At 40.8% G+C, this 27839-nt stretch overlaps 1 protein-coding gene across 7 annotated transcripts in view; it reads right to left on the reverse strand.

Moving 5' to 3' along the window:
• LOC141581641 (uncharacterized) overlaps nt 1–27839 on the reverse strand; it is a 208671-nt gene that overhangs the window by 97668 nt on the left and 83164 nt on the right. Inside the window, exon 7 of one of the 7 annotated variants that reach the window (XM_074387746.1) lies at nt 1472–27758. The exons of the other annotated variants lie outside the window; for them this stretch is intronic. Coding sequence (XP_074243847.1) covers nt 27669–27758 — 90 coding nt within the window. The 3' untranslated portion in view covers nt 1472–27668. Of the gene's footprint in view, nt 1–1471; nt 27759–27839 lie in introns of those variants that run through there. 7 annotated transcript variants of the gene reach the window in all.

Below are 27839 nucleotides of genomic sequence, written 5' to 3' on the forward strand. Positions count from 1 at the left end.
TTCTTCCTCTGGTATCCTCACTTGCCCTCTGCACCACCCCCCCCCCCCCCGCCCCAGGACACTACCAGGTCCACAGTATAGGCAGATTCCAGAGAGGTAGATGGAAGAGAGTACCCCAGCTCTATCCACCAGCCATCTCACAGACCCAGCCACTCCCCGTGGAAGGCCCCAGCCACTTGAGTCTTCTGGAAGGTTCTGGCCTCACTGTCATGAAAGACAGCTGCCTGCCACACCCGATTCAGCTTAGGGAATGAGTTAAGACCAAAATAAAGCAAAGCAAAGGCTCCTTACATATGTAGTTGGGGTTGGTCTTCAAACTGCCTGGTAACGCAATTCTCCCAGGAGATGACTTTAAAAGACTCAGACTGCAAATATTTAATGACAAATAGACTTGTTTGTCAAGATAAAGTCCTACAAGACTGGGTCACTCACAAATGCACTGGTAAGTAGTGAGACCACATGAAATCCTTACAATATCCACCTATTCCAGCACCTATGATGAAACTCAGGGAGCTTACACTTCCCCAAAACTGCATATTAGTGGGTTTGCCCTTGCTTGACTCTTATGTCTATACATAGGATATGGACTCCCTCTGCTTTCTATCTGAAGATAGAAATTCCATGTGAAAATACAGTAATACAGTGGAGAAGTCAAACATAGTATATTTCCTTTTTTCTTGCCTCCTCCTCTTTGCTCCCCAAACTGCCTCATACTTTCTAAAATTTTAACAGTGAATCAATTCTGAAGAAATACACTAAATAGCAATGTAAACTAATATGTTAATGTTTAATTCACTTTTGGTTTGCCAGGCATTGAAAACTTTGGACAAATTGAACTTAAAGATAAAAAAGATGGATAGAAATCTAATTTTGGTGGGGAAAAAAGGCAAAAGCAAAGGATAAAGGAGGAAGTAGTCCCATCAGGGACTGAGCTGTATTTTCAGTGGTTCTCATTCTGCTACATCTTTCTCAGTTGCTAGTTGGTCACCAAATATGAACTTAGCATCTGCTAATTGCAGAGTACTTAGCCCGTGGGAGTACAATCAAGAAGAATGATACTCTAAAAACCCCCTTCATCTTCACCTATCTCAGAAATCCTTTCCTGGCCCCAAGACTGGGTGAGGGCACCTATTGTGTCTTGTGCAACACCCTGTGTGTTTTTGTGTCTATTTCACAACAGCTATCGTGCTTGTGTTTTCTTGATCAATATGTGTCTCCCCACAAATTGTAAGCTCCAAGAGGACAATGATTCTTGGTGAACCGATTCCGTCTGGAACATCTCATACACTGCCTGAAACACAGAGTAGGTCTTCAATACACCTACTCTGAATGGATGAAATGAGCAAACAATGCAAGACAAACACAATTTCTAGGTTATTAAGATGATTAATTCATCCCTCTTCTGGAACAGCAATGAAAGGTCCTCCAAATATCAGCTCACTCCCCCACTCCTCTTCTATCCTTCTTTGCTTTTCTTTCTTTCTCTCTCTTTCTTTCTTTCTTTGTATTCTTTTTTTTTTTGGCTTCCCCTATTACTTCCATGATACTTGCCTCACTTGCCACCCCTCCACCAGTCCCTCAAATATTAAAAGAACATCATCATCAACAACAGAATGCATTCTGTCTGCATCCTGCATCCTGGAGGAGGTGGTGGTGTCTTCACGGACTGCACAAGCACAAGCCCACATCCTTGGCTGTGCTTCCTGGCGTTTTTATGTAATAGGAACATGCTGATTGGTATGTTCTCAGTTTGGAAAGAGAAGCCATGCCTTGTTGTGGCTTTGAGTTCAGACCATTTTTCTTTCATCTTTGAAGATGACAAATGCTATAAACAAAGCCAGTCAAAATGAGCCTGAATGCTTCAAGCTCTAGCAAGACAGGAAGAATGCTGTGTGGTGATATTGTTTAGAGAGAGACGGTAATTGCTGTACTGGAGAGCCGATATTTGCAGAACTCAATTGTGTGGCGTCCGACTGAGTAAGTTAGCAAAATAAAGACAGATGGCAATGGATTAACTCCAACACGCCCACCAAACAATGGCAGCCAAAATGGAGAACTGTGGTGTGCTCTCAAAAACGCTCTTTCTGGGAGAGTTCACCCATTGCCTCAATTAGATGCCACCTAGTGACTGACCAAAACATTGCATCTTGCCCAACCCTGTATATTTAGGACACAGCTTAAGGAGACTGTTTGGCTTTGTTTTCAGAAGACAGAGGGAGAAATACTGTGTCACGGCAGACTTGAAAACTTACAGTTGGATGTTTAGTTCACTGAGAAATAATGGTTGAAATCTCTGTTCTTCCTTGTATGCTTAGAGGAAAATAGAAAGACAAAAAAGAAAGAAAACAAATCCTGCAAGACAGGCACCGCGTTTGATTTAGAAATGCATGACCTAGAGATTTAAGTTTGAGGACAGTTTGTACATTCTGATTCCAGTTTTATACAACTGAAACTGAGGACGGTAAATCATTTCATTTCATCTAACAGTTCGAATTGATTATCAAGACTCTCTGAACTGCGAGGAATTATGAGGTAAACTCCAAGGGTTGGGGTTGGGACCCCGTGGTCATTGATGATTGATGATTGTCTGTCATGCTGCAGAAGAGGAGAGTGGTAGAACCTGGGTCCTTACTGGGCAACAGTACAGGCTAGGAAATCTAATTTGTTTAATCACGAGTGTTTAGAGAAAGAGTTCTCTGTATTCCTGAGAGTCTGAGGGCAAAAGCTGAGATGGGCATAGAACATATAGAAAAAGTGATGCTTTTCCATCTAAAGGAGAGACGAAGGAATAATGCAAGCAATTTTGTTATGATCTACCAAGCTAAGGTTTCATTATGTTTGCCCCTCGTTGTGGAAGGCACCGTTGGGTTGGCAATTTGCACCACTACCTTATATAATTTAGTCCTGGAGTATGTGCCAAGAACTTTGTAATGAAACCCTGGTTCCTAACTAACTATAGGATATATTTTTGAAGTGAAGGTCTAGACAATTTCAGTAACTGGCCCAGAGTATGAGGTTGAGAAGGGAAGGAGGTTTAGTTCCTAGGCTCCTCAACCACTACCTACCATGTTGGGCTGACGTTGCATTCCTTGCTTTTCCCTAGCAGTCACCTACTCAGTGCTCCTGGCTAAAAGAGAGATCCTTTTCTCCTTTGGCCCTCAACATCCATTGGTGACCAGCAAACAGTGCCAGCTATGTCTATAGATCGGGGGGACATGCAATGTAGAGGGTCAGGTAGTTGTGTGGTTCATTGGTCAGGGTCTGCCCAACAAAGTCCATATGTCAGGGTAAGAACCTGGGTCCCCACTTGCTATACTTCTGTTTTCTCAAGTAACTCCTTAGAGGCCCATGTCTTTTGAGCTCAGTTTATTACAGAGCAGAAAGCCACACACACAGTCTTTTCAAATTGTTCAGGCTTTTCTAGTTTTAATTCAACTTAACACTCATTGATTAACTGAATGCTTACCACATGCAAGACACTGTGCTAGCAGTCAGACAAGGGTTCTAGCTACAGTCTTGCATAGTTATTTTGCTGTCAGAACTCTCTGTTTCCACTTCAGTTGAATGAGAATCCTGAGCTCAAGTAAACCCTCTAAATTCCTTCCTTAATCTAAAGCTTTACAGCTTTATGAAAAGAACGCTTGAAAAAGGAGGCTTGGTTTCAGATTTGATATGTTAAAATATGATAATTTTATTGTTTCTTCATTCAAAAATACTTTTTTGAGTACCAACTAATGTGTAATGAACAAGACAAAGCCCTTGACCTCACAGAGTCTATAGTCTACTTGGGGGCAACAATGAAAAGACTTAACAGTAAATGCAAAATAAAATGTACTAGATGTGCTATGAAGACATAAGGCAAAATAAGGAGAGAAGGGGAGAATGACCAGGGAAAGCCCCTCCGACTGATGTGGGGGAGAGGGCTCTGTGAGGTCTGGAGAGAGTACTGGGCAGAGATATGTGCAAACATGAGGGCTCAAGGGGAGAGCAGGCTTGGCACACTTGAGGAATAGCAAAGGGGCACTTAGATAAATAGTTTACTCATCGCTACATGCAACCCACTCATCTGAGGAGCCTAGAAGAGTACCCTCAAGGAGACTGTAGTTGGCGAATGACCCGCTTTGTGCCAGGCACTATCCTAGGCATTAGAAGGCACGGAGATGGGAAGGAGACAGCCTGTGTGTGAGAAGTTCACGTTTTAACGAACAGTTAGGAATGCAGGGATAAAAGATCAATATGACGAAAGAAGCACTGAGAGTAAAATTATGGCTGAGGGTGATGGGAACTCAACAGGGAAGGTTGAGTTCAACATTTCAGCTGGGTCTTGCAGGATAAACGGGGAATTGGATAAGCTGGGGATCAGGGACTGGAGGTTGCAAGGGCAGGCACACATGGAAATATAAGACATGACTGGGAAATAATGAGTCAAGGTCCAGGTTGGCAAAGCACAGGGCAACAAGACTTTATCATCAATAAAACCAGAATGGCTTTTGTGTCTCATCTGCTTTGATGTGAGTGTCATGTTTGGACTTTATTCTGTATGCCAGTGGTCCACAATATTCATTCTTAAAGACTCTCTTTTAATATTTTATTTCCTATAGCTTGCATGTCTTTATAGATTTATTTTTAGTCCCCCTAAATATTGCAATTAGTAAGAAGTAACTAAAGAAGTAATTAATTTGTTTCCCCATTCAAAAAAGTCATCCAACCTTCATGACTTCCAATCAGAGCCACAGATAAGCATGAAATATAGCATGTTACTATACTGAGTTGATCAAATTAGTCCCATGCCCCAATCTGACTACAAGGGAGGCTGGAATATATAGGGATACACAAGGAATATTTGTTAATCACTAACTACCTCTGCTACGTGGCATAAAGGTACATTTTGTCCCTGGATTCTTGAAGTTCAGAGGAGTCTTCAGTTGAGAATCCTACCCTTTAAGAAGCATAGGAGTGACAGGATTGGTTTGTTTTCCAGAAAGATCACTCAGGTGGAAGGTCAGACAATGGACTGTCTGGGTAGACTGGAGGCAGGAGGACCAGTTGGGAAGTTCTTAATGCTCCAAATAAGAGAGGAGGAAGGCCTGACTCAACACATTGGTAGTGGAATGGAGCAGGGAACAGGCTCAAAAAAGAATATAAGATTAAAATTCCCCAGTGTTGATGCCATGCATGGGAATGAGGTGTCAGAGTTGATTCTTGGGTACCTAGGCTGGATGATTCAAAGGCACTGTGATGACTACAGCGTGAGTTGGCAAGAGAGGCAGGGCCAGGCAGGCAGGACCCTCTTCCCAGGATGCAGGAATAATAGCTGTCAGTTATTCTTCTTTCCTTTCTGACCTGATAATTTGCCATACTCCTTTCCTAGCCCAGAAAACACAGGTCTGAGTCACAGTGGTGGGAATGCAAAAGTCAAGACACTCGAGTAAGGGGAGACCTGGCTGGAAGTTTTGGATCCATCTCAGGCATCAAAAGCGATCTTAGCTCTACACATCTAGGCGTAGGTGCTCTGTTGAGTGCCTGGGTCAAAAGCACTTACAACAGCCACCGTGGCCACCCCCTGGTGCTCCCTCTTCTCTTTCCTTCACTTTCCTTTATCAAGTTTCTTCTTTCTGGACTCTTCCGCCTTGTCCCCCTTGTCCTGAATTTGCACCAAGCATTATAGCAATCCCTTCAATCACTCTGGGAATACTGTAATCAAATGTATTCATGTACTTATTCAGAAATCCAGTCTGTTCTATCTCCCATTAGACAGTAGCCTCACCTGTGGAGAGACCACGCCTTGCCAACTGCTGCAAAATAGAACCTATCTCACCCCTTTCAATAAAGGGACTATACTTGTTAATAAAGTTAGCCTACTCTGGACATCAGAACCCTGAATGCAAAAATCAACTGCATTTCTTCTCCTAAAGCATCTTCTTCTTAGCAGAATCTGCATGTTAGGGTTTCTTTGAACTTTATATAAGCAATTTAAAAAATTGAGATAAATTGGAACCATACTTAGAAACAAACTCTGTCCAGTTTACTCAAGTCCATTCTGTTTTCTCAATATGATGAACTATGAGTAACACATAATACAATGTAATCCTATAGCCACAGTGTGGGACCATTATGATGGAAAGCATAAGAGAATGGGCTTCTGCATCAGGGAAAACTTGATGCTTGGGTTCTAACTCCACTATGTAGTGCATCTTACAGAGCTTCACTATCTTTGTTGGCAAATGAGGGATCCTACAAGGCTAATGGCAGTAGCTGGACTCAGCTTAAGCCTGTGATATGTAGAGCACCTAGTGCAGGCCTCGAAGAGGAAGAAACCCTCCATAGAAGGTAGTCAATGCTGCAATTATTCATCCATTCCCTTCCTGATGACATTATGGTGTAACCTGAAATGTTTCTGGCTTCTGACTTATCTAGGTCCTGTTTGCTTGTTATCACCCTGGCCTTGTGTTCTTCACTGATCCTTATCCATGCCTCACACCCATCTTTAATGGGCTCATCACTTCCTAGTCTTAGTATTAATTGTGAAGATTTGTCTGTATTTTGTTTGCTCAAAACTTGAACCTAAAAGTCGTCTACATCAACTGCTTTTGTACATACAGATTGGGCTCTTTATGTTTCTATTTGCCACTCTATGAGGCCAGGCAAATAGTGGAGGAAAAACATGCTTCCGCTTCTCCCAGAGCTGCCTGGGAATATTTTGTGGTGGAGGAAGCAGAGCCAGAGAAATGTTTTCAGCTTGAAATAAATAATTACATTGCTCATAGATAAATTTATGCAAAGACTCAGCTTATTATGGATTATTCATGTTAGCTACAGAGAAGCTGGGGTTAAAAACTGGATTATAGTTGCCTTGCTGCATATTTGCTATTCAGACATTCTTCACCCACTTATATGTGTAGGAGCAGTGAGTACAAGGCTGTGTGGTATGGGCAGCGCTTAAGATTCTGTTCCACATATTGGGTATGTTCCTGATATAGTTTAGGTGTTCAAAGCTGCTCCATATAGCCTTTCAAGAAAAGGATCTGCAGAAATATACCAAAGCAAACAAATACATACCAACATGAAATAACACATTTCTTTCCACCTGGGCTTACATACAGTGTCTTGGCATCTTTACAGTTCTTAGCACTTTGATTTTCTTTTACCTCTTACAGATGGTTGACCAACATGCAGAAGTAACCAAGGCGAATCAAGAAGAAAGCTACATCTTGGGAGAGGCACTGTGGTTGGAGAGTGGCTGGAATAGGAAAAATGTACATGGTGGAAGGGGGAAGGGATGGGAAGCATGCTGAATTGTGTCTCCCCAGATTTCATATATTGAAGTCCTAACCCCCAATACCTCAGAATGTGACTGCATTTGGAGATAGGTTCTTAAAGAGGTAATTAAGTTAAAAATGAACTCATTAAGGTGGACTCTAATCCAATATGAATGATGTCCTTATAAGAAGAGGTGATTAGAACACAGAGGGAAGACCATGTGAAGACACAGCAAAAAGGTGGCCATCTATAAGCCTAGGAGAGAGACCTCAAAAGAGACTAACCCTGCTGACACCTTGATCTTGAACTTCCATTCTCCAGAATTGTGAGAAAATAGATTTCTGTTACTTACACCATCTAGTCTATGGTACATTTTCACAGCAGCCCTAGCAAACTAATGCACATCTCTTGCTGGTATGTAGTCCCAAGTGAATATTTCACAAATAAAGAAGCTAGGCAATGCTGAGATAAATGATTATGTATCTATAAAATATTGTGTGTAGGCATGTTGGTATTTTATACAGTTCAGAAATGCACTACACCTCTATGCCTAAAACTATTATTCAAGTTTAAATTGTTCAAGATCTTGGGGTTTAACTCATGCAGAATCATACTCTAAGACCCCTCTTTTAAAGAGATACTAAGTGAGTAATTTTCAAACTCTTCCTTCTAGATATTCATAAAAGCAGATTCGAAAAAAATGGATGTAGCAGTGAATTTGTCTGGAAAGGGAACCTGGAGTAACCTGACTTTCCTTAAAGTGAGGTTTGAGATATAATTTACACAATTAAAATTTTTATTGTATAATTGGTTGAATTTTTGTAAATACATTCAATCATGTAACCATTATCACAACGACGGTGAAGGGTATTTTCATAATGCCCAAATTTCCTTATGCTCCTTTGCAATTTCCCTCCTCGCCTCCCAGCCCATGGCAACCACTGAGCTAATCTGCACCCCTGTAATTTTGCCCTTTTCAAATATAAATGGATGCAGACAGTATGCAGCCTTTTGTGTCTGGATTTGTTTTCTTGTATTTTTGAAGGCCTGTTTTCCCTTTTTATTGGTACATAATAGTTGTACATATTTGTGGGGTACATGGATGTTTTCAAACAAGCATACAATGTTCAATGCTCAAATCAGAGTAATTGGGATATCCATCACTTCAAACACTTATCTAAACACTTATCTTTTCTTTGCATTGAGAAGATTCCCAATCTTCTAGCTATTTTGAAATTTACAACAAATTATGGTCAACTGTAGTTGCTCTACTGTGCTATCAAGCACTAGAACTTATTCCTTTTATTTAACTGTGTTATTGTACCTATTAACCAACCTCTCTTCATTCCCCTTTCCTCTCCCTTTTCCAGCCTCTGGTAACCACTGTTCTGTTTACTACCTCCATGAGATCAATTATTTTTCACTCTCATATATGAGTGACAACACATAGTATTTGCATTTATGTGCCTGGCTTATTTCACTTAATAACTTCTAGTTTCATCCATGTTGCTGCAAATGACAGGATTTCATCCTTTTTCATGGCCAAATAATATTCCACTATGTATATATACCACATTTTCTTTTTTTTCTTTTTTTTTTTTTTTTTGAGACAGAGTTTCGCTCTTGTTACCCAGGCTGGAGTGCAATGGCACGATCTCGGCTCACCGCAACCTCCGCCTCCTGGGTTCAAGCAATTCTCCTGCCTCAGCCTCCTGAGTAGCTGGGATTACAGGCATGTGCCACCATGCCCAGCTAATTTTTTCGTATCTTTAGTAGAGACAGGGTTTCACCATGTTGACCAGGATGGTCTCGATCTCTTGACCTCGTGATCTACCCGCCTCAGCCTCCCAAAGTGCTGGGATTACAGGCTTGAGCCACTGCGCCCGGCTCACATTTTCTTTATCTATTCATCTGTTGATGTACACTTAGGCTGATTCCATGTCTTGACTATTGTGAATAGTGCTGCAATAAACATGGGAATGCAGATATCTCCTTCACATACCGATTATCTTTCTTTTGGGTGATACTCAGCAGTGGGATTGCTGTATCATATGGTAATTCTGTTTTTAGTTTTTTGAGCAATCTCCCTATTGTTTTTTGTAGATGTACTAGTTTGCATTCCCACCAAGAGTGTGAAAGTGTTCCTTTTTGCATTCTTCAGTTGGGATAAGGTGATATCTCATTATGGTTTTGATTTGCTTTTCTCTGACAACTAGTGATTTTGAATATTTTTTCATAAACCTGTTGGTCACTTGAATGTCTTCTTTTGAGAAATGTCTATTCACATCTTTTGCTCATTATAAAATCAGATTATTTGCTTTATTGCTATTGTTTGAATTCTTTATATATTACAGTTATTAATTTCTTGTCAGATGGATAATTTGTACATTTTTTTCCACTGTTCTGTAGGCTGTCTCTTCACTTTGTTAATTGTTTCCTTTGCTACGCAGAATATTTTTAGCTTGATGCAATCCCATTTATCCATTTTTGCTTTTGTTGCCTATCCTTTTGGGTCTTAATAAAAAAAGAAAAATCTTTGCCCAGACAAATATTCTGAAACATTTTCTCAATGTTTTCTCCTAGGAGTTTTATGGTTTCAGGTCTTGCATTTAAGTTTTAAATTAATTTTAATTTGATTTCTATATATGATTAGAGATAGAAGTCTAGTTTTATTCTTCTCTATATGGGTATCCTGTTTTCCTAGCACCATTTATTGAAGAGACAATAATTTCCCTAATGTATGTTCTTGGCACCTTTGTTGAAAATTAGGTGGCTGTAAATGCATGAGTTTATTTCTGGGTTTTCTATTCTGTTCCATTGGTTTATGTGTCTGTTTTTATGCCAGTACCATGCTGCTTTGGTTACTCTAACTTTGTAGTATATTTTGAAGTCAAATAGTATGATGCCTCCAACTTTGTGCTTTTTGCTCAGGATTGGTTTAGCTATTCAGAGTGGATATGAATTTTTGGATTTTTTTTTCTATTTCTATGAACAATGTAATTGGTATTTGGATAGGGTTTGCATTGCATCTGTAGATTACTTTGAGTAGTCTGGACATTTAAACAATATTAGTTCTTCTAATCCATGAACATGGGCTATTTTTCCAGTTTGAGGGGTGTATCATCTTCAATTTCTTTTATCAGTGCTTTATCCTTTTCCTTATAGAAATCTTTCTCTTCTTTGGGCTGGGCATGGTGGTTCACACCTGTAATCTAAGCATTTTGGGAGGCTGAGGTGGGTGGATCACTTGAGGTCAAGAGTCTAAGACCAGCCTGGCCACATGGTGAAGCTCTCTCTCTACTAAAAATACAAAAAATAGCTGGTGTGCTGGCAGGTGCCTGTAATCCCAGCTACTTGGGAGGTTGAGGCAGGGGAATAGCTTGAACCCCAGGAGATAGAAGTTACAGTGAGCCGAGATTGTGCCACTGCACTCCAGCCCGGATGACAGAGAGAGACTCCGTCTTAAAAAAAAAAATTATGTCTCTTCTTTGCTTAATTTTATTCCTAGGCATTTTATTTTTTCCTAGTTACTATAAATGGGATTGGTTTCTTATTTTTTTTCAGATTGTTCACTGTTGGCTTATGGGAATTGCTACTGATTTTTGTATCTGATTTTGTATCCTGCAAATTTACTTAGTTTATCAGCTCTAACAGTTTTTTTTGTGGAGTCTTTAGTTCTTGTCTAAATATAAGATCATTTTATCTGTAAACAAGGACAATTTGACTTCTTTCCAGTTTGGATGTTCTTTTTTTTAAAAATCTTATCTAAAAGAGATTTGTTCTATGATTCTAGAAAGTATTTGAATTTTATATTCAATTCTGACATATATGCTATATATATCAAAAGTTGAGTAATATATCTATGTTTGTTCTAGCATTGGAATACATTTAAGCCTTATATTTAAAACTTGCACAATTAAATTACTGAAATGCAGCCTAATAATAATCAAACAAAATTAATACTCTGTGAAGATGCATCATTTCCAAATTTAACAACATCTCTACTAATTATAAGGGTGTCGGATTAGAAGACACCCCCAAAAAAGTTCAAAGAGATATTCAGTAGTACTAAAAGTGTCTTCTTACCCTTACCAGAGATTGAGATTATAAGTGTCTTACACCAATATTATATGTAAAATAAATGAAAAACATTTTAAATAAGAAAGACATTCAAATAGGCCACATGAAATGCTCAATAGTAATGTCATTGAAACATCATGTTACCCTGAAGTCTAAAACTAACACATAATTAGTAGGAATAATAGTAGTAGTGGCTGTGGGTCTCTGATGTCAGGTTAGTAACCACTAAGCCAGTTCCTTACAAAAAGAGTCCTTTGTGGTTGATTGTTTCCCTGAGCATGATTCGTTTGTGGGATATGTTTACTAACTGTCTCTGTAATATTTATTTTTTAGAAAAGTTCTCATATGAAGGTTGTTCTTTCTACCCAAGGTCTAGGCTATGGATGAGATAAACAGAAAAAAGAAGAAGAGGTACCCACTTGGTCAGCTGGACAAGCTTCCCGGGCTGCTCTTCTCAGCCATTCCTTACTGAATTCTTCAGATAAAGTATTACCTCTTCTGTGCTCCCATCATGACCCATTTCCCAGCCCAAGGCAGAATTATTTTTTCTTACTTTTGGCCTCTTATAACACCATGCACATATAGTTATCACATTTTATGACAATTAATTTCTTATACGTGGGTATCCATTGCTATACTTTCATCTAATTGAAGACAAGGATTGTCTGACCTCTGTATTACTAGATCCTGGCATGTAGCAAATGCTTAATAAATATATGCTAAATTAAGTTGAGCCTTGCTGGGTGCAGTGGCTCATGCCTGCAATCCCAGCACTTTGGGAGGCCGAGGGAGGCAGATCACTTGAGGCCAGGAGTTTGAGACCAGCATGGCCAACATAGTGAAATCCCGTCTCTACCAAAAATACAAAAAAATTAGCCAGGTGTGGTGGCATGTGCCTGTAACCTCAGCTACTCAGGAGGCTGAGGTAGGAAAATCGCTGGAATCTGGGGGGTAGAGGTTGCAGTGAGCTGAGATTGTGCCACTGCACTACAGCCTGGGTGACAGAGAGAGATTCTGTCTCAAAAAGAAAGAAAGAAAGAAAAAATTTAGTTGGCCCTTGCAATCCATGATATGCCACATGTCACAGGACCCCCCTCCCCACCCAGTCAGACTTATGAGAACCAAGAACTGACTTGTGGAGGTGGAAAGCTAGTATTCATTTTAATTTGTGCATCAGGCTTCAGGTTTCCTGCCAGTCTGCCAAGCTTTTGACCCAGATTCCTTCTGTGAGCCATTTGCCCAGTCCAACTACAAGTAGAATTCCTGCTCTGACCCAGATCCACTGCCTTTTCTTGTACCAGCTCACCAAGGTCTCCTGGTTTGGCCCCATGTACGAAATCTAATATGTGACCAAGGCAACCCTGGTGACGATCCAGGCAGGACAAGCCGGCACTGCCAGGTCTCGAGTGATACCTAACTCTCCTGGATGTCTGCAAGACAATTGGGAGGGCCAAGCAGAATAAACTTTCACATGAGTATTGGGTCAAGTATCTCATGTATTGCCCACAGCAAACCCTGAGGCAAGAAGCAGTTGCAGGTATGGGCCAGGGTATAGCACAGAAATAAGCAGATTTGTTGGTTGTGAACTTTGCTTGCTCCTCTGGCTGTGACCATCCCATCCATGGGAAATAGACAAAACTGGAACAAGTGTTCAGTGAAAAGAAAAAGGGAAAAGGAGGTACAGGTAGGCCCAAATAAGGTAAAGGATGCATTTCTATGCAGCCCCAATTAGGGGCTAATATATACCTTATAGTGAGTATATATATCACTATACTCCTTATGGTGAGTTCAATAGTTGACCCCCAAAGATGTGGCCACATTCTAACCCCTAGTTCTTGTAAATGTGAACCTATTTGGAAAATTGTCTTTGCAGGTATAATTAAGGATATTGAGATTATCCAGAATTTAGGGTGAACCCTTAATTCAAAGACAGGTAATAAGAAAAAGGCAGGAGATTTGGGACAGAAACAGACAGAAGGAGAAGGCCAAGTGAAGACAAAAACAGACTGACGTTATGCTGCCTAGAGCCAAGGAATGTCTGGAGCCACCAGAAGCCAGAAGAGGCAAGTACATTCTCCTCTAGAGCCTTAAAAGAAGCATAGCCCTGCCGATACCTTGATTTCAGACTTCTGGCTCCAGAATTGTGAGAGAATAAATTTCAGTTGCTTTAAGCCAAAAAAATTTGTGATATTTTCTCAAGACAACCCTTAGAAACTAATGCATCCCTCCTTTGCTTCTCTGCCAGAGAAATGGGTGTGCATTGAAGTGTTTGGGTCTAAGAAGAAGGTTCTCAGAACATTAGACAAAGAAGACAAGGCAAAAGGGAAGTGACTGGCCTAGAACCATGAAGAAAAAGTCTTTCTCCTGAAATTGTCAGTAGAGACCAGAAGTATCCATAGGAAGCTTTTTATTAATCAACTTAGTTTATCCCAAGAAAGGATCTTCCACTTACAAGAGAAGTAACAGTAACAGAAATAATGTAATTATTGAGAGTGACCCACATGTAAGACATTGTACCAAGTGTTCTATATATGTCTATTTTTTCTGATGAGAAAATTGAGGCTTAGAATGACAGGGTAAACCTAGGCATAGTACTTACTGTTTGCCAAACCCAGTTCTAAGAATTTTATGATTATTAACTCCTTAACCCTCACAGTAGCCCTATGAAGCAGGAATTGTTATTCTCTGTTTTACAGATGAGAAAGTTGAGACACAGACAGGTTACATAATGTCTCTAATGTTACACAGTCAGGAAGTGGAGAAGCTGGGATTCAATCCCAAGAAGTCTTGCCCCAAAGATTCTGACCTTAACCTTCACTCCACAGCTCAAGGGTAAAGAATAGGGATTTGAATTCAGGTGTATCCGATCCCAAATCCCATGTTCATTCCATAAATTGCACTGCCTCTTAAATAAACAAATCCTGGAATTGCACTGTGAGCAGCAGTCCTGCCCATATGACTGTCCCTGACTGCCCTGGTCCTTCTCGGTTGCAGGCTTTGAGAGTCTTCAGCCAGCAGGTTGATTCCTACCTGTTCCTTACACAATCTTGAGTACAACAGCCAACACAGATAGGGGCTTAGCCCCAGCCCATGACAGAGATGGGCATTTGTTTTGAGGGCAAGTCCCTGGGGTACCGCAAAGGAGCCCTGGCCAATTCCTTTCCTATGCTGTCATAACCATGTTTGCCCAGCTGTGCAACTGAGAATTTCATTATTTTAACAAACATTTATCAGGTATGTTTTGTATGCTCTGCAATGTGCCAAAAGCTGGAGATACAGTGAAGGCCCAGGAGGCCCAGGCATATAATTCAGAATGATATGTATTATCAGGGGAGAATAGTATCAATAGTGGCCACTGCTTTTAGAGTGTTTATGTGCCAGTCATTATATAATCCTTGCACACATGCTGAACTGGGAGAACACAGAAGGGTCACCTAACCAAGTCTAGGGAAGTCAAGAAAGGCTTCCTGGAAGGTCCTGGTGGATAGCTGAGGGGTGAGTAGGCATTATTCAAGTAAAGAAAGAGTGCCAGGGAGAAAGGTCTTCAGACAGAAGAGTGAAGTTGAAAGGGCACCCAGCATATGTTGTAGAGAGGGAAAAGGGTTCCATGTAGTTGGGGAGCAGGGCAGGAGGTGGGAGTAGCAATGGTTGTGGCAAGAGAGTATGTCTGCAGGGACAAGATCATCATGACCTTATAAGCCATGTTGAGAGTTTACCAGTCTAGCTAGTAAAGTGCCCTCCATATCAGTGCCTGTTAGCAGGACGCTTAGCATCCTTCTGCTCTTGCTGAATTCCCTGTCCCTTTTCTAGTGTGTGGAATCCTGATTCCAGTTGGATGGACAACCGAGAACTATTGCCTGACCACCCATCTGACTGCAGGCACTACTGCTTTCCGAAAGCTCCTTGGATACTGACACTGGCCTGACTGGTACTCATGTTCACTGTCTCCTGTGGACTCCTTTAATTTGATGACTGGATACTACCAGCCATGGAGAGCAGATCCACAGGAGAGTTACTTCTTTAGCCCTGGCCCAGCTGTCCTTCCTTCCCACTTCTGGTACCTTAAGAAGTCCCTGATTGCGAAGCTTCCTCAAAGGCTATTTCCTGAAATGGAACTGGTGTAGGATCCTGTGTACATTTCCCCTTCCTTGGTCCAGGTTTATCCCGCATATGCACAGATTTGCAGCTTGAGCAATGACTTAATGACCTGGGCAAGAAGGAAGTAATCCTATGCTATACTCATCTTATACTCAATAGTTGACCTGAAATAAGATTTTTAAAAATTTAAAGATATTGCCAACAATTTAAAAACTCAGATATTTTTCATTTAGAATTCAGATATGGCGGCTCCTTTCAAAAAAAAGGAAAGATCTAGCAGCTTGGGGCGATAGTATTCCCATGGGCACAATCATCTAAGACTGAGGGCCTGGATAGTCCAGCAGACAGCTGTGTTAGCTGCCAGGATTCAAATTCCATCCCTGCTAATGTACAGATAACTGTATTTATGAACTTACCCTCTTGGAGCCTTGGTTTCTTGTTTTTAAAGATTGCTAAACTAATAGTATTGATTTTTATATACAAAAAATGCTTAAAACTATCACATAATAATCATTCAATAAATGTCAATGGCTTTCTCCCAATACACACACTTACATAGGTAGCTTTACTGTTTTTCTTACCCTCATGGTCCCGTGAGCATAACTGCTAGTCTAGATAATTAAACTAAATGAGTTTGGCAACTGTGATACTTCAAGTCACTAAGTAATAGCTCCAGTCCACATCCTTTCCTGGGTTGACTGATCACCATCTCAGCATGACACATGTCCCTTCTCTTCCTTATCCTGGTGGAGCCCATAATGAGGCCTGACAGCAGGGCAAAGGACACACAGCCAAGCTGGGCCTTTGATTTTCTAGTTAGAGGTTTCTGGACAGAAGAAACATGGTCCCTTAGTTGCTTAAGGGTGTCTTATCCACTTTCTAACATTGAGTCTTTCTCTAACACTTTGCCTTCCCAATCCTCTCATAGGTATAGGGAAAAATCTTTTGCAGAATTCAGTTAGCAAGTCAATCAAGAAGAAGACACAAATCCTTGGGAAAACAAGGGGTGCTTTCCTCACAGAAAGTGGTTTCCAATAAACTAATTTCAGCTGCTAAGCAACCTTGATGACGTCTTTTCCACAATTACAGCTAAATAGAATCCTCTATTGTCTAAAGGGGATTAAGTGGATGCTTTTATGAGTCAGAAGAAAGTACCAGGAAAAGTTGTACTCAAGCTTTGGGTGAATGTAAAAATACTACATAAAGAATGAAACCAGGAAGGCATGCCCAGGTTGTGTTGTATGATCAATATAGCTATTTTATTCATGCTCTGGGGTTCGACTCTTGTTTTGGAAGTTAGTCGTAAAGGCTAGGTTGTTCATTCATAGCTAAGTGGATGGAATCATGGCACCGCCTCCCAGTTTCTCTCAAGACTAATAATTAAAGCTGTTACATCTTACGCCAAACTAAGGGAGGGACAGTGGAACTCCCTGGAAATGAGGAAGAGCTTTTTAGGCAGGTTGGATGTTGTAACTGTCAAATCCCACAGTGTAGTCATTGCAGTAAGGAGATGAGGTGAACTGTGAGTCAGCCAATAAGAGCAGCTGCTGAGTGGTACCATTTCCAATCACTGTCATCTCTTGGCTCTGCTTGGGGAGGTAGGGCAGGGGCAAAGCCAGTCCCGTAATTCCTTTCACAAAGATTAACACACTGAGTGACTACATCTCCCATTGCTGAAAGCATGGAAAATCCTTTGTCACTATTTCCTAAGCTTCTAACCATATATTTCCCCTAATAACCAAATGTGGCTATTTCAACAAAGTCAATCAGTTAAAGAACAATATTTGGAGAGAGGAACGTTTGGTGTCTTCTTTATAACTGTTTCTCTTTTTTTCACTTGATCCAACAAATTTTTATTGTATACCTACTGTGTACCACATGTGAAAACAAAAATTAACACTTGGCAAGCTAAGGTATACTATGTGCCATACTTACTGGCTGGCTCGCAGTTCACCTCATCTCCTTACTATCATGACTACACTGTGAGATTTGACAGTTGCAATACCTAATCTGCACATATATGCACCGTTGCTAAACCTTTTTCATTCATCACATAATTTACTCATATCTATTACCCTATGAGAGAGGTACTCTTATTCCCCCATTTTACAGATGGGCAAGCTAAGGCCCACAGAGATTTAGCTATTTACCCATGGTAAATGCAAAGTCAGGACTCAAACACAGACAGCCTGACTCCAGAGTCTGGGTACAGTAAACTTGTTCCCCACAAAGTTTGTTTCTGGGTTCTCTGCTCTGTTCCATTGGTCTATGTGTCTGTTTTTATGCTAGTACCTGCTGTTTTGGTTACTATAACTCTGTAGAATAATTTGAAGTCAGATAATGTGATTTCTCCAATTTTGTTCTTTTTGCTTAGAATAGCTTTGATTATTCTGAGTTTTCTGTGGTTCCATATAATTTTAGAATTATTTTTTCTATATCTGTGAAGAATGTCATTGGTATTTTGATACAGACTGCATTGAATCTGCAGATTGCTTTGGATAGTATGGATATTTTAATAATATTGATTCTTCCAATCCATGAACTGGAATATCTTTTCATTTTTCATTGTCCTCTATAATTTCTTGCATCAATGTTGTATGATTTTCATTGTAGTGATCCTTCATTTCTTTGGTTAATTTAATTATTAGATATTTTATTTTATTTGTAGTTATTGCACATGGGATTACTTTCTTGATTTCTTTTGCAGATTAGTCACTGTTGGCATACAGAAATGCTACTGATTTTTGTATGTTGATTTTGTACCCTTCAATGTTACTGAATTTGCTTATCAATTCTATTAATAATAGCTTTTTAGTAGAGTCTTTAAATATAAAATCATATCATTTGCAATGAGGATAATTTGACTTCTTCCTTCCAATTCAAATGCCCTTTACTTCTTTCTTTTGTCTGATTGCTCTAGCTAGGACTTTGAGTACTATTTTGAATAAAATTGGTGAAAGTGGGCATCCTTGTCATATTCCAGATCTTAGAAGAAAGACGTTCAGTTTTTCCCCATTCAGTGTGGTATTACCTACCTGTGCATCTGTCATACTATATGGCTTTTATTATGTTGAGGTATATTTCTTCTGTGCCCAGTTTTTTGAGGATTTTATCATGAAGGAATGTTAAATTTTATCAAATATTTTTTCCACATTAACTGAAATTATTGTATGGCTCTGTCCTTCATTCTGTTGATATGATATATCATATCAGTTGATTTGTGTATGTTGAACACCCTTGCATCTCTGACATAAATCCCACTTGGTCATAATAAATGATTTTTAAATATGTTGTTGAATTCAGTTTGCTAACATTTTGTTGAGGATTTTTGCATCAATGTTCATCAGGGATATTGGCCTATAGTTTTCTTTATATAATGTCTTTGATTTTGATATCAAAGTAATACTGGCCTGGTATAATGCTCTTGGAATTATTCCCTCCTCCTCTATTTTTTGGAATTTTGAGTGGGATTGGTATTAGTTCTTCGCTAAATATCTGGTAAAACTCATCAGTGAAGCGATTGGGTCCCTGGCTTTTCTTCACAGGGAGACTTTTTGTTATGGCTTAGAGCTCAGTACTTGTAAGTCTGTTCAGGTTTTGGATTTCTTCATGGTTCAGTCTCAGTAGGTTGTATGTGTCTGGGAATTTATTCATTTCTTCTAAGTCTCCCAACCTATTGGCATTCAGTTACTTATAGAAGATACTATTGATCCTTTGAATTCCTGCAGTATTGGTTGTAATGTCTCTTTTTTCATCTCTGATTTCATTTGAGTATTCTCTCTTTTTTGCTTGGTCAGACTAAAGATTTGTCCATTTTGTTTATCTTTTCAAAAAACCAACTTTTTGTTTCATTAGTCTTTTGTATTTTTTCATTTCAATTTCATTTATTTCTGCTCTGATATTTATTATTTTTTTATTCTACTATTTTTGGGTTTCTTTTGCTCTGCTTTTCCAGTTCTCTAAGATGCATGTTTAAGTTGTTTATTTGAAGTTTTTTTTTTTACTTTTTTGATGTAGGCACTTATTGCTATAAACTTCCCTCTTAGTACTTCTTTGGCTGTTTCCCATAGGTTTTGGTATACTGTGCTTCCATTTTCATTTGTTTTAAGAAATTTAAGCCAGGTGTGGTGGCTCACACCTGTAAGCCTGTAAGAACTTTGGGAGGCCAAGGCAGGTGGATTGTTTGAGTCCAGGAGTTTGAGTCCAGTCTAGGCACCATGACAAAACCCCATCTCTACAAAGAATTATCTGGGTGTGGTGGTGCATGCCCATGGGTCCCAGCTACTTAGGGGATGAGGTGAGAGGATCACTTGAGCCCCAGGAGGTGAAGGTTGCAGTGAGCTGAGATCATGCCACTGCACTCCAGCCTAGGCAATACAGTGAAATCCTGTCTCAAAAAAGGAAAGAGAGAGAGAGAGAGAGAGAGAGAGAGAGAGAGAGAGAGAGAGAGAGAGAGAAGGAAAGAAAGAAAGAAAGAAAGAAAGAAAGAAAGAAAGAAAGAAAGAAAGAAGAGAGAAAAAGAAGAGAAAGAGAAGAAAGAAAATTTTACACTGACTCACTGGTGATTTGGGAGTATACTGTTTAATTTCCATTTGTTTGTAAGGTTTCCAAAATTCCTCTTCTTATTAATTTCTAGTTTTATTTCATTGTGGTCAGAGAGGATAGTTAACATTATTTCAATTGTTTTGAATTTTTTATGACTTGCTTTGGGGCCTAACATATGGTCTATCCTTGAGAATGATCCATGCGCTGAGGAGAAGTATTCTGCTACTGTTGGATGAAACGTTTTGTAAATATCTATGAGATCCATTTGGTCTATAGTGCCAATTAATTCTGATGTTTCTTAGTTGATTTTCTGTCTGATGATCTGTCCAGTGCTGAAAGTGGGGTGTTGAACTCTCCAGCCATTATTGTATTGGGGCCTATCTCTCTCTTCAGCTCTAATAATATTTGCTTTATATAGCTGGGTGATCCAAGATTGGATGCATATATATTTAAAATTCCTCTTACTAAACAGACTACTTTATGATTATGTAGTGAGGCTTTTTTTTTTGTCTTCTTATAATTTCTTTCTTGAAATCTATTTTGTCTGATGTAGTTATAGCTACTCCTGCTTTTTTTTTCATTTCGGTTGGCATGGAGTATCTTTTATCCAACCCTTTATTTTCAGTGTGTGTGTCTTTTTATAGGTGAAGTGTGTTTCTTGTAGTGAACAGATCCATAGGTTTTGCTTGTTTATTTATTTATGTATTTTTAAAATCCATTCATCTTCTCTATGTCCTTTGGTTGGAGAGTTTAGCCCATTTACATCTGCTGTTATTATTGGTAAGTAAGGACTTAGTTCTGCCATTTTGTTGTTTTCTAGTTGTTTTGTGGTCTTTTCTTTCTTTCCTTCCTGTCTTCCTTTAGTGAAGGTAATTTCCTATGGTACTATTATTTAGTTTCTTGCTTTTTATTTTTTGTATTCATTGCTTTTCATTTGAGGTTAACATGAGGCTTGCAAATGCTATCTTATAACTCATTACTTTAAGCTGATAACAACTTAACACTGAATAAACAAACAAGTGAAAAGAACACTTTATAAAAACTCTATGCCTTAACTTTGTTCCCCTGCAGTTTAACTTTTTGTTGTTTCTGTCTTATATCTTATTGTACTGTCTATGTCTTGAAAAGTTGTTGTAGTTACTCCTTTTGGTTGGTTCATCGTTTAGTCTTTCTACTTAGGATAAGAGTAGTTTACACCAGTTACAGTGTTACAATGTTGTGTGTTTTCCTGTGTACTTACTATTACTAGTGAGTTTTGTACCTTCAGGTGATTACTTACTGCAATTCTTTCTTCTCCTTGATCAAGTCTGCTATTAAAAGGCTGATACATTCTTCTGTGTATAAATTTCATTTTTTCAGCTGCAGAATTTCTGCTTGATTCTTTTTAATTGTTTCAATCTGTTTGTTAAATGCATCTGATAGATTTCTGAATTCCTTTTCTGTGTTATCTTGAATGTCTTTAAGTTTACTCAAAATGGCCATTTTGAATTCTCTGTCTGTGAGGTCACATACCTCTGCTTCTTCAGGATTGAACCCCAGTGCCTTATTAAGTTCATTTGGCGAGGTCATGTTTTCCTCACCAAAACATGTTTGTCTTTATACCTGGAGAAGTTCATCTGTTTCAGGTCACTGAAGTTAAGTACTAATTATAGTCTTCATGGTCTAGGCTTGTTTGTACCCATCCTTTTTTGGCAAATTTTTCCAGATATTCAAAAGAACTTTAGTGTTGTGATCTACACTGTATCTGCTTTAGGGGGCACCCCAAGGCCAATAACACTGTGGTTCTTGCAGACTTGCAGAGGTACCACTTTGATTATCTTGAACAAGATCCAAGAGAATTCTCTGGATTACCAGGCAGAGACTCTTGTTCTTTTCTCTTACTTTCTCCCCCAAAAATGGAGTCTCACTCTGTTCTGAGCTACCTGAAGCTGGGGGTACTGTGACACAAACATCTCTGTGGCCATCAGCGCAATGACTGCACTGAGCCAGACCTTAAGACAGCACAGTACTGGGTCTTGCCCAAGGCCTGCTATAGCCACTCCCTGGCTACTGTCTATGTTCGCTCAACACCCTAGGGCTTTACAATCAGCAGGTGGCAAATCTAGCCAAGCCTGTGTCCTTCCCTTCAGGGTAGCGAGATTACCCATGTTCCAGGCAGGTCCAGAAGTGCTTTCCAGCAGCCAGGGACTAGAGTCAAAAGCCTTAGATGTCTAGATAGTGTTCTATTATACTGTGGCTGAGCTGGCACTCAAACCACAAGACATAGTCCTTCCCTCTCTTCCAAAAGCAGAGGAGTCTCACTCATGGCCACTGCCACCACAGGCCCATGGGAAGTACTGCCAGAATATGGCTAATGTTTCCTTAAGACTCAAGGCTCTTGAGTCAGTTTGTGGCGAATTCTGTCTGGCCTGGGACTCACCCTTCAAGGCTGTGGGCTCCACTGTGGCCCAGGTCAGGTCCAGAAATGCCATCCAAGAACCAAGTCCTGGAATCAGGCATCCCAAGAGCCCACATGGTGCTCTACCCCACTGTAGCCAACCTAGTACCTAAGGTACAAGACAAAGTCTCCTTTACTTTTCCCTCTGCTTTTCTCAAGTATTCTTGCCCCATAGCCACCACAGCTGGGAATGTGCTGAATCTGAACTGAACTCACCAAGTCTCAGAGTCTCACCCAAGGCCCTTGACATAGTACCTGGGTACCACTGCTGGTTATTCAGGGCCTAAGCACTCTTCAGTTAGCAGGTGATGAATGCAGTCAGGACTGCGTCCTTCTCTTCAAGGCAGTAAATTCCCTCTGGACCAGGGCATGTCTAGAAGTGTCATCTGGGAACTAGGGCCTGGAAAGTAGGCCTGGCAATTCTGACAAGTGCCCTATCTTGCTATAATTGAGCTGAGATCCAAGATGCAAGACAAAGTCCTCCCCCAACTTCCCTATCCTCTACTCAAGCAGAAGGAAGGTGTCTCTTTGGGAGCCATAATCTGTGCAGCCTGAGGTTAGCGTAGGGATGATGCCAGCACTCTTTTAGCTGCCCCGGCTGATGTGTCAGAGGTCACATGCCCCCAATATACTCTATTAAGATGAAGCATCATGATCTCTAGAGGTGCCTGTTCCCATAACTGCTATTCTTTAATCCACTTGCCCTCAACTGTCTACCATCCTCTGGCTCCCCATCCTTCAAATCCTAAATAACACATCTAGCTTAAATAACAATTACTCACTTAAAAGTGGGAAAATGTGGTCATTATATAGGGAGGGTAGCACCAAAATCTGCATCAGTCAAGGTTCTCCAGAGAAAGAGAACCAATAGGATATATACGTATGTATGTACGTATGTATGTATGTATGTATGTATCTAGATACTTAAAGAGATTTGTTATAGAAATTGGCTCATGCAGTTTTGGAGGGTGAGAAGTCTCACAATATGCCGCCTTCAAACTGGAGACCCAAGAAAGCTGGTGGTGTAATTCAACCCAAGGCCAAAGGCCTGAGAACCAGGTGGGAAATGCTGCTGGTTTAAAAATCCAGGAGTCTGAAGACCTGAGGTCTAGGAGCTCTGATGTCTGAGGGCAGAAGAGGGATGTCCCAGCTCTAGAAGAGTGGAGTCTGAACTGTGGCCCTCAAAGACCCACTGGAGGGCAGACACTGGCAGGCTGTGGGAGAAGCTGAGGCTAGGGTGAGTGAAACTCCACAGGTGACCTTGGACAAGTGCTTAACCTTTTGGTGCCTCTGTATGTACATCTGCAAAGTGAAGTGGTAAGCTATGTGAGCTCCAGTGTTCCTCATGCATTCTAGAATTGCAGCGCTTTTTGAGGGATTATAAGAGAAAGAAGCAGTTACAAAAACATAATTTTAAAATGCTAGAAATCTTTGGTATTCAAAGCCAAGGAATTGGCCAGGGAGTTATGAAAAAAAAAATTAGGATTATGACTAAGATGGAACCAGGCAGCACCCCAGATGTTTGTGGTAAAGGAAGTCTCAGTCCTCACATCAGAGGCACACTTTTCACTGTATGCCTTTACATTTGATGAAACATGGTTGCATGGAACAATAGCTTGCAGACTGGGAGGCACTTGAACATAATAGTGTTTCATTTGATCTTCACACACTCTTAGGAGTCAGAACACATTGTTTCTACTCTCTCCATTTTACGAACAAGGAAAATAAATTTCCAAGTAGTTAAGGTCACAGCTGAGTATTGCTCTCTGTTCTTATGGATCTCTGTACCCTTCATAGAGAATGGGGTCAGTGGGGTCTTATCCTTGAGCAGCCATGTCAGATGTGGGAGCCCTGAGCATGGATCATTAGGGACTTATAGAACACACAGTGTCCTCACTAGGCTGGGGCATGAATTGTGGTTGTAGGTGCCATAGTTGGCCTGCTCTGGAGAGGGCTTCCTTTATCACCACCAAAGAGATATCACTGAAGATCTGGGGGTAGCTTGGCTGGTCTGTGTGCTGACTCTGCTGGAGCTGTCTCCTAATCAGGTCACTGCTAGAGTTCCTCTTCCTAAATGTTCCAGTGCCATGACTTTGGTTCTCTGGCTTGGGGGATTGAATCAATCAGAGTCCAGAATCTACAAGAACTCCTGCTTCTCTGTTGTATGCTGCTATGTGAAGCTCAATGCAATAGTACCAGTTTTGTTGCTGTTTAGATTTTTTTTGTTCCCGACAGATTATTGTTCCAAAAATAAACCTGTGATATATTCTTATACATTTGAATTTAATTAAGAACCTTTTTCTCTCTTACATAAATATGGTTTCACTGTTTCCAGCCAGGCCAAAAACACATGCCTGAAGACAGACTTCTAAATGATATGGTGTGCCAATTTCTCTGATCTTTTTAATGCTGTAACTAAGGGGCCCTGCTCTGAGATGATGATTTATAATTTTGACATGCTGTCCTGTACCACTTTCTGATCACCAGGGAATACACAGAAATTCACCGAAGCAACTGCTCTCGGGAGTCAAAGTGGAGCCACATTGTCCCTTCTAACCTCACAAGGATTCTTATGTGATTCAGAATGATCACATTTTCAGTATTCTGAGGACTGTCTCCGTATGACTCCAGCCATACTTAAGCATTCCATGACTTGGGGGAGTTTGGAGCGGGATTAAATCTTTCATACCATGCCCATTACTGATGTATTTGACCTGCTGAGCCTCCAACAGCATTGCGGACTCCACTTTTTCTGTTCCAACAAGACTAACACAGAAGCTAATGTGCTATTTTGCCCTGCTATTTCTCTGCTTAGCAACAACTCACCCTTGGAACTGCTGTTCCCTAAAGAACAGGAGAAGATTCAGGAATGCTAATAATAGTTACCTGCATATCCCATGCCCTTTGCCCCTGACCATTGTAACAGCCTCACCACTTGGGTCAGTAAGAGCCCACACTTGCTCAGTACATCTTGATGCTCACTTCAGCTGTGGGCTTGGGTTTAACATCCAGCCCAGGGGATGCCTTTTTGATGCATGTCATAATCAGAAGAAGAATGCCTCTCTTTGGATTCTGGAACTGACTCCATTTGTAGTGAAAAGTTTGGGGAGCATCAATAATGGGATGGCAGCATTCATTCATTCATTTATGCCTCCAACTGGTACTTCCTCACACAGTGATTAAGTGCTCAATATGTGCCCTGCGCTAAGCTGAGTACTGGGCATTCAATGTGAACAAAGAAGGCATGGTCCTAAGGAGGAGTTCCTCTTTCAACAGAGTAGCCCAAGGAATGTCAACCACTTTTGCTGCAGGTGTGTTAGTTACTGCCAAGAGTCTGCAAGTGTTCATGGGCCTCATTAAGCTCTGCCTTCCTTCTGCTTTTTGGAGTCTGGCCTTTGGTTGGCCTTGAATGAGGAGTGGGGCCCTCAAAGTATCACTGTCTGCACTCTCCAGATGAGTACTACCCTGGGAGGAGCCACGGCATGAGGAGGGCCAGGGTGTGGGGCCTTCTGAAGGCTGTGTCATCCCAGGCTTCAGCCACAGAGGTTTTATTACGGAGGAAAGCTGAGCTGTGAGCACGTTGCTAGGCTGTGGCTATTTATTTTTATAAACGAGCCTTGTGCTTAATTTAGAAACCTGCTTTTTCTTTTTCTTTCTTCTTTCCAGCATCATCTGGTTGTCTGGCACCATCAAAGAATTGCATTTCTGACCCAACAAGAGCTTGTGGGTAGTTGGGGGTGGGATGGAGGCTGGGGAGAGGATTGATGCCAGCCAGCTGCCTCACGGGGTGCTGGAAACACGTGGCCATGCCATTAGCATCCTATTCGGCTTCTGGATGAGTTTCAGCTGCGACACCTACCTAGTCCTCACTTGGATCAGCAGGGTAAAAGGCAGCTCTGGTGTTAGTGCCTCCTCTGATGAGCCACATGCCAGAATCCAGCAGAGCAAATGGCAAGGCCATGCAGAAGAGGACCAAAGTCAGGTGCCAGAAGCAGGTGACATCTCCACTCTCAGTTCTTTGGAGGCAGCTATTTTAATAGAGCCACTTTACTGCAGCTATTTTGACATGAAGATATTTTGGTATGGCTCGAAAATTCAGCTGATAAATGTTCGGTTTTTAAAAAAATAACTGATGAGTAGAATAGGCATCTCGCAGGCCATCTGTGAGCTTTGCCTCAACCTTGATCTTCACCCCATTGTCAATCTAACCTCCAGGTATCAAGGTATATGGATTGAGAACAGATGAGGGAAAGGATCGGTAGAGGTTCAAAATGAGAGAAATAGCATGTCAGGACCCCAGGAGAGTTGAGGCGCTTTTAAAACAAAACAAAACAAAACAAAAATACCACGGTCAACCAAATTCAGAAATGGGACAGAAGTCAGAGATGGGAAATTGGTTATAAACCAAATACAGTGAGTCTGAATTTTGGCTTGCTTGTTTGAGGCAGCTGTATCAAAACAGTTGTGTTGGAAGAGCTGCATGAAATTGTTGGGCAAGAAATAGTCCACTTAGGATTCAGATGAGCTCATTTTGCCTCTTCCATGGTCAATGTCTGACTCATAAATGTCTATACATTTATGGCTTGTGTGAGCCTCAGTTTCCCCACATAAAATACAGATGATGATGTTGGCCCTTCCTCTTTCCCACTTTTTGCTCTCCCTCCAAGTAACATGATGAGGAATGAGCCAGCATCTTGTAAACTGCTCCAGGCCACCTGGAGAAATGTGCTTGCGTAATAGTCAGCGTTAGTATACGTGAGTCTTCTATGAGTAAAGAATTTTAGAGTTGGCAGCCATTTCTGCCTGGTGACTCATGTGGGCACAATGATGCCCTTAGCTGCAATGTATGGTGTGGGTGAATTTGTTCTTGTCACGGCAGAGGACTGAGTATTCTTTATCCGAATGCTATAGACTGAGTTTGCACATGGGAACTAGATTAGCTCTGAAGAGAGTTGAAAGGAACCTGACATTTTTGCCTGCAATCTAGAGTTTCATTGTACAAACAACCACAGTGGCACATTTGTGCCCAATCATTGGCTTCCCTTTGCCAGCAAAGAAAATCTCCTAAATTCTTCTGCCATTTGTCAAACCTGCCAAAGTCCCTAGAGGCAGTTCTGGTATAACTAAAGGTGGAGGGAAGAGAATATTCTCTCTACCAGGTTTCACTACTTCCAGTGATGGTTGTTCACAAGGGGACAGCTTCTGCATCACAGGATGAAGCTTCAGGGATTCAGATGTCCTTCCAGTATTAGGGCAAGGAGGTAGCAGGCACCAGGCCCCAGCTTCCAGAATCCTGTCCTGCAGCCTCCCGGTGCTGGGCAGTGGCCTTCCTTTGAGCCTTCAGGGTGGAAACAAAGGACACATGTGTCTCTGCAGCACTTCCGGCTTTTGCTCATTCCTATTTTCAGAGCCAAAGCAC

Source organism: Saimiri boliviensis, chromosome 16, assembly GCF_048565385.1.
Source record: "Saimiri boliviensis isolate mSaiBol1 chromosome 16, mSaiBol1.pri, whole genome shotgun sequence".
In the NCBI taxonomy this organism is placed as follows: domain Eukaryota; kingdom Metazoa; phylum Chordata; class Mammalia; order Primates; family Cebidae; genus Saimiri; species Saimiri boliviensis.